We start from the raw sequence: 7,920 nt of genomic DNA on the forward strand, positions 1-7,920 counted from the left end.
AGGAAGGCAGCGGAACGCATCGGGCTGCCGGCCCTGCCCTCCGGGCAGTGTTGATATATCTGTGGGTTTGGGGCTTTTTGGGACTTTTTTCTTCTTTCCATAGTAAACAGCGTTTTCGTCGTAGTTCTTAAAACCTCGGGTCCCCGTGGGCCCAGCCCAGCATCCTCGCCAGGCAGCCCCGAGGAGGGGAGTACAGCCGAGCCCCCGGGTCCCATCCCCGCAGGGACGACTCTGGGCTTATCTCGACTGACAGACTCCCTATGAGGAAGGATTCAGCAGAAAAGAAGGGATTTCTGCTGACCCTGACCCTGTAGTCTGTCTTGAGTCTTGTACTGTCGTTACTAAAATATTAATTAGTTTTGTGGGATACGTTTCTAAGGGTGTGATGAACTAGGCATGTAATCCTGATACAGGGGAGAGTGGATTTCTGGCAATTGCATTGCATGGTACATAGCTTTTGCATTTAAAGTTCAGTGTTTTGTGTTCTGAAAATTTTGAAATGTCATTTAAACTTCTTGACTGTTTATTAGGTAATTTGCAGCTATGTCTTCTTGAGTATTATTGATGGAACATCTTAACGTGGTGCTCTAAGTTTTCCTTCTTCTCCATCTGTCTCCTTACTGATTCCTTGACAATAATTTTTAGTTACAGAGTGGTCTGGTTGCCAGCTAAGTTCTTTATTTCTGCGTCATTCCCTTTTTTCATCCATCATCTTTTTCTGCATTGTCTCTTCATTATGCCCTTGCATGCCCTGTGCATTTTGTCATCTCCACTGATGCTTCACAGGGGACTGGTAAGCCCCACAAATTAATAAGATGCAAGAACAAGTCAAAGACTGGCATAGAGTCAGTTTGATCCATCGGTTTGGAGAAGGTGAGCACATGTCAGTGCAGAAGGACAGCAGGTGAGATAGTCCACTGGTGGGTACTTGGAGGTCTTGCCTCCAGCTCCATGCACTGCAGCACATTCCTGTCTGTAAGCGTTTGGTATATTTGTGTGGTGGAAGTGTTAATGTGCTTGAGTAAGCTTGGGCAGACTGGCCAGGATGCTGAAACAGTCCTGCTGCTGCAGTTAAAGATGGATGTGCTCTGTGCTGCCAATATGTTTCTGTTAGCCAAGCTGGCTTTTTAAAAATCTGCTTGAATACCTTGTATTGTGTATTACTTCCGCATCTCTTGTGCTTGCACTTGTTGGGGTGATTTTGGGTAGTACACCCTCCTTAGTGGGAGGCAGAGAGGAGTGCTCTGCTGCACTTGTCGTGTTGTGGTACCCCCATGACTGATGGCTGGAGTTACTCTGGGGGGCAGAGCTGACAGCTGTTGTCAGGAGCTGCTGTGTGCCTTTGCTGTGCACCAGCTGTACTCATTATCAATGCCTTACTCTTGCCTTAGTGGTCATGAGCATATACCTTTGTCTCCCTCCTTGAAACAGGATAATAGAAATTTTTTGTTTGTTTGTTTTCCCTGGAGCAAGAGGAGGTAGTGTCCACATTTGCTTCTATGTTCTGATTTAGGGAGAAGGATCAGCTTGGCTACTGATGCATGGCTCTTCCAAATCTGGGTCCTCATCTGGGAACACTTAAAGAGGGGTGAGATCTTACAGATCCAAGTACAATCTGCACTCAGATCTTGCTTTGGTATTTGAGTTCTCACATTTCATTTAACTTCCCTGGCATTGTTACCTCTCAGTTGTCCTGTAACAGCAGCAGATACACATGAGCCCTTGGCTAGTGACGAACATAGTAACGTGATCTGCAGTGAGTGCGTTGCATCTAGCTTGTCTTCACTATAGCAGCTTTCAGCAGAATATATTGAAGTGATGGGTTTGTGCTTTAAATCAGGGCTCATACTCTATGGTATGGGTCCAAAGAATTGAAAAGACTGTCTGAAATTCTGCATTAAGGTTGTGGCTGACAATTTATTCTCCTAGAATTACTGCATATGAGTATGTAGCTCTCTGCACTGCACAGTGTTTGTTGAAGGAGTGTTTTATTTGTGTGCAGCTTTGCTGCCTGCTGTTGCTGGTCTCCAGATGGATCAGTGCAGTTAATGGGAAAGAATGACTCCAGCTCCTGGGAACTCTCACATGGTACCTACTGTAAGAGTAGGATAGCTCATTCGTTCCTTCTTCAAAGAACACAGCTCCCAGTGTCTGTGAAATCCCTCTGAGATTTGGGTGACCAGGTCAGTTAGTAGAGCTACTGAAAGTGGAAAAGGTGTATGGGGACATCCAGGTGAGTGTGGGGCCAGAGGCAGGGGGGAGCAAACAAGGCAGACATTAGGTTGGCTCAGTCACACATAGTGAAGTTTCTTGATATATGGGTGAGCTGAATTCTTCATCTCCACCTTCTTCCATCATTTAACTTACAAGTCCCAGTGCTTGCCTCTGAACTACATTAATTCACCTAAATAAACTTGCACAGCAAAAAAACTGGGGAGTACTCTGCTCTTTTATGCATTAATCTGTGGAAGGCCCTGATGACATTCAGAGCCAACAAGTATGCCCTTCTAATATCACAAACATTAGATTAGCTCATTTGCCTGTTAAACTCTGCCCTCAGATTTTACATTTCTGTTGTGTGAAAACCTTTTCCAGTTTTGCAGCTTTATAGAAAACACTTCCTTTTGTGTTAATTATACATTATTGTGTGCTTTTTAAGCCATAGGATCAGTAAGAAGCAAGTATTATAATACACCTTATTGTCACAGCAGCTGTTGTTTTTCTGTGTTTGAAAAAGGCTGGACTCGATACCCAAACACTTGGAAAAGAGCCTTTGGGGTTGTAGGAACATTGTATAGGATCTGCACAGGAAAGGACATTTTCTCCTGGCTTAATCTAGGATATGAAGTGGTCTCTAGGATTTAAGAATTATCATAAATGTTGCCACCATGCCAGTGCATCAGCAGCATTGCTTTGAACTTTTGTTGTCTCATACCTACTGACATGAATAAAAGCAAAACTGGAAGCATCAAAGTGGATAAGAACAAACTTCTTGTGGCTGTTAACAGATTTCAGAACTATGCTTTGATTCTAAGTGATAATAACTTTGTAAAAATGTCTGTTAATCCACATTATCCACAGATTATATTCTCCACAGTTTCTAAAACTCTGTGTTCCCTCTTCTGCTTTTAGCCCTGCTCATATTGCCTTTAATTCATTCCTCTCATACTTAATTTTTATTTGGCTTTTGGCACACAAATACACATAGCTTCTAAAATGTTTTGAGCACTTCACATTAGGAACCTTTTACTCCCTTAATATTTCTTTGAAGAACATCCATTAAATAGCTCAGAAAGCAAAATTGTGTGTAACTGTCTCCTGGGTGCCTTTTAGAAATTATTCCTGAGTTCCAGTAATGGTTATCTCCACGGAAATGTAGCAACACACCCTGTACTTACTCTCGTTTTAAAAATGTGTGCCAAATATCTTATAGATGTAAAACTTTTAACTGTACAGCTTGATTGTTTCCCAAATGCATAAACCTGTTCAATTATGGGAGTTAGCTCCTGCAAAACTGCCTGAAGATTTTGGAGAGAGTTGTACATGTAATACTCTAAACTAAGATACTCCATGTTTGGTTTGCTTATCTAAGCCCAGTCAAACCATGTACAATAAGCAGGGAACATTCTTTTGTTCTTGGCTTTTGTGTGTGACTGTATTTGCATCTCTGTTGCTTCTTACTCTTGGAAGTTAAATTCAAGGTAATAAGTACGGGTTACTCTTCTAAATTACTTGCTTCTGTTGAAAGTAGTTTAGGTGCTATGGTTGGATGCCTGAGATATGAGTTAACAAGTCCACTATGGCAGGGAGTTGGAGTTCTTGTTTCCTCACAGCATATGCACAATAGTGTCTCCCTTTCTCCACAGATATCTTGGAAATTTGCACTGTGCTCAAGTGGCTTTAATCTGCACTGAGCTGATCAGTGTGGCCTCCCGTATCAACATGCTTCAGGACAAATGTCATTGGTTCTAGAGGATTTAGTTAACACTAATGTTATAAAAAAGGGAAAAAGTTGCTGCATGAGTTAACAAAGACCATTTATATGCAGAAGAGCGAAATATAAAGATCTCTACCTCCTATATATTTTTACAATGATGTTTCTTTACTGCTTTGCTGGCATCTTGCAGCAGAATGCCATCATTGCTTCTGAGCACACTGTGTGTGTTAAAGAGCAATTTTACAGTGCGAGTGGTGAAACATGGGTGCAGGTTGTCCAGAGAGGTGATGGGTGCCCCGTCCCTGAAAGCGTTCCAGGCCAGGTTGCACAGGGTTTGGTCTACTTGAAGGTTTCCCAGCCCATTGCCAGGGGTTTGGACAAGGTGACCTTTAAAGGTCCCTTCCAACCCAGGCCATTCTGTGATTCTTAAAAGTGTTCCAAAAAACATATTTTTACCATGAGTGTCTCCTAGGGGTGCATGGTAACTTCTGTGTAGTAGGGTTTGAAATAAAGAGGGAGAAATAAGAGTGATGGATTCTTTTAATGGATTTTTGAACAAGCATGTTAAGATATGACATTGTTGCTGACTCCAGTCATCTTTAGCATCTTGTTCCTCAGCTGCTGCATGAAGAAACAGATGTGTAAGGTGTATTTTTAAGAGTGTAACTGCATAATTATCAAATCATTGGTGTGTTTAGGTTATGAATGTTAAACTAGATGTTGACAAATTAGTCTGTCACAACTTCCTAATTAGTAGCAGCAGTGGTTAGGGATATGACATTGTATTTCTCTCCAGAACAAAGTTTCATCAGTTCTGGTAGGCACAAAGTGATTTCCTTGGGGAAAGCTAAATCAGAGCAATAGAGCAATTAAACATGTCTTCAGTCAATGACTTCCGTTCTGTTGGAGTGCTGGACAGGAGAAAGAGAGAAGGAGGAATGGAAAGGAAGGAGTTGAGTGTGTGGATAGAGAAGAGTATGACACAAAGGGGGATGGTAGAAACATGGCGGGGTGCGGGACTTCTTTGTTTGGTTTGAGGGGATTTTGGTTGGTTGGTTGGTTTTGGTCTTTTTCAACTAGCTGCTGGTTGTGAACTGATGGTCTATCCTCGTCCTGTGTCCTGGGGTCACTGATGAATGACAGTGTTCCACCAGAAACCAAATGTGTGACTAGTTCAGATGAGAACCAGATCAATTATTGTACATGTTTTGGATATTGTATGTACGTTTTTAAACAAACTTCCAAGTGCTAAGTGCTAGTAAGGATTGGGGAGTGTCCTCAATAAAATGGAGAAACTTCCCATTACAATAGCAAACAAATGCTCTGGGAACACAAAAATGATAATAGGTAGAATCCAGTTACATTAACAATGTTTGTATTCCTAAGGACTGGATTTCCAAATCACTGGGCTGAAATAGTATTTTGAGACAGCTACATTTAATATGTGGTCAATTTTTTCCTGCCTATCTAATAGCTTGTATGAAGCTAAAATACAGATATGCTTTGCATTTGCTCTCAGCATCATCCTTTTATAATCTGTTACCAGACAGCACTACTTGAACATTGAAGTTGCTCTGTAAGAGCACTGTGAGGCTCCAAAGCAGCAACTGAAGATCAGCAAGACTCTCTTTCAAAAAGAAGCATTGATCTGGATTCATATAATTGAATTACATTTAAAAAGTTAGGTTTTGGCCTGCTTTCTGAGCCTTTTTTTTTTAATCTTAATGTATTTTTATCTGAAGCATTAAAATCTTTTTGCAGCAGCTGGTCAGATCATAATCTGAAATTGAATTCTTAATGTGTTGAGGTTCAAACCTGACCAGATGGTCACAGAATGCATATGGAGCAGACTTTGCACTGAGGTGCTGATGTTCAGTATTTTGTATAAAGGAAAGACTTCTTAACTCAGACTTTTTCAATGAGTGGAGATGGTGCCTGACAGTCCTCCCAGGACAGAGCCTGCAATCCCAGTGTTGCTGCCCTGAGGAGCACAGAAGTGTCCTGCAGAACTTGATGGCTCGTTGTTAAAGCGATGCTCTGTGTGCCTTCTCGTTCAGCGAGGACAAGAGCCTCTTGTCAGAGAGAGAAGCATTGCGAGCATTGCCACTTAGAAATGGCCAGGAGGATTTATTTCAGAGTCCTTAGAACAGTAAGAACAGACCCCATTGTGTTTCTTCAACCATTTCCAAGATCAGGCAGGATTTACAATTATTTTGTCTCAGTTAATATGAGAATGAAGTCACCACTAATTAAAGAAAACCACCACTAGTGGTAGGGAAGTTGCACGTGCTTCCACTGTTAGTTTGTCTTCCTACTTCCTGGTTCCCTGGTTAAACATCTACTAGGACTTGGGATACAAGCAGACAACTGTACTTTATTTTGCAGGTTATGTACATGCATACATCCATACGTATATATATAGTCTTGTAGGTGATTTTGGTTCAGCTTTTTGGGTGGAAGATGAGGAATATACCTAGTACTCACAAAATTGTGTCACTGTATGCAGGGAAGGGAAGGAGTAGACATTTAAAAGAACAGAGCTCATCATGAAGAATAAGATTTGTGAAAATGTCTGTGTTAAGGAAGCATAAGGAAGCACAAGTACCTACTTGTGATGACAGTCACCCTATGCGAGCCCCCAGATCTTTCAGTTTTGCTGAGAAATGGCCTGGTACAATCTGACATAACCAAAATAACAAGGAAATTACTGTGTTTGCTGTGTGGTTTTTTTGCAGGGATGAGAAGCTGAAAATATTTGTGTTAAAATCAGCGCATCTTGCAGTTAGATGTAGTGTGAGCAGTTCACTGAACAAGCAGGTTACATACTGTGTACCACAACTGACATGTCTAAAACTGGTAGATTTGCTACATGTTACTGCATGTTACTATGTTTATTTTTGCTGTAGTCCTTGTTCTCTTTCTCCATGTTACTGCAGGATCTGGGTTCTGTTATCTCAGTTTCCAGGAGTTCTTCAGGAGAATTCTAACATGTACATGATGCAAACAATAGCTAATCTCCTTATAAAAATGAACATGACATTCTGTGGGTATGGAATATCTCTGTTAATCATCTGCCTGGTTGTGACCCCTTCCAATCTCTTGAGCATCTATTCACTGGGTGAGCAGAGTGAGAAACAGAGAAGGCCTTGACACTCTGCACACTGTTCAGCAGTAGCTAAAACATTAGTTTGTTGTCAGCATTGTTTTGGGCACAAATCTAAAACACTGCACCATACCAGCTGCAATGAAGAAAATTAACTCCATCCCAGCCAGACCCAGGACAGGCCTTTAATTATAAATCTTAGATTTGTAATCTTCACTATGTATATTGCTGCAGATGTTGGAGTTTTGACAACAGTAATGACTGGTCATTGAAGCAGTGATGAGTAAATGCAGTAGGTAGACTTGGGAGTCAACATGCGCTACCTAGGACAGAAGAAGAGCTGCTGCTGCTGTGGGGTCTTGCCACATCTTCAGCAAAGGTATCCAGGGTTGAGTTTTGGAGTGATGTGAATCTAGATTTGATCGTTATTTCAGGCTGTACTTTCAGGAGTTGGTGTCTTATTCACAGAATCATGGAATGATTTGACTGGGAAGGGACCTTAGAGATCATTTAGTTCCAGCCCATGACATGGGGTGGGCTAGGCCAGGCTGTTCAAAGCCCCATCCAGCCTGGCCTTGAACACTTCCAGGCATCCAGGGGCAGTCCACTGCTCTGGTCAACCTGTGCCAGGGCCTCACCACCCTCACAACCAAGAAGAATTCCTTCCCAATCTCCCATCCAGCCCTGCCCTCTGGCACTGGGAAGCCATTCCCTGGGTCCTGGCCCTCCATGCCTTGTCCCCAGTCCCTCTGCAGCTCTCCTGGAGCCCCTTTAGGCCCTGCAAGGGGCTCGGAGCTCTCCCTGGAGCCTTCTCCCCTCCACATGAGCACCCCCAGCTCTCCCAGCCTGGCTCCAGAGCAGAGGGGCTCCAGCTCTCAGA

At 42.5% G+C, this 7,920-nt stretch overlaps 1 protein-coding gene across 1 annotated transcript in view; it reads right to left on the minus strand.

Moving 5' to 3' along the window:
• LSM7 (LSM7 homolog, U6 small nuclear RNA and mRNA degradation associated) overlaps positions 1-1,398 on the minus strand; it is a 6,776-nt gene extending 5,378 nt beyond the window's left edge. Inside the window, exon 1 of the mRNA XM_008639752.2 lies at positions 1,381-1,398. Coding sequence (XP_008637974.1) covers positions 1,381-1,398 — 18 coding nt within the window. The remainder of the gene's footprint in view (positions 1-1,380) is intronic.
• Positions 1,399-7,920: the final 6,522 nt, after the last annotated feature.

This window comes from Corvus brachyrhynchos, unplaced genomic scaffold (genome assembly GCF_000691975.1).
Source record: "Corvus brachyrhynchos isolate BGI_N302 unplaced genomic scaffold, ASM69197v1 scaffold130, whole genome shotgun sequence".
NCBI classification, from domain to species: Eukaryota; Metazoa; Chordata; class Aves; order Passeriformes; family Corvidae; genus Corvus; species Corvus brachyrhynchos.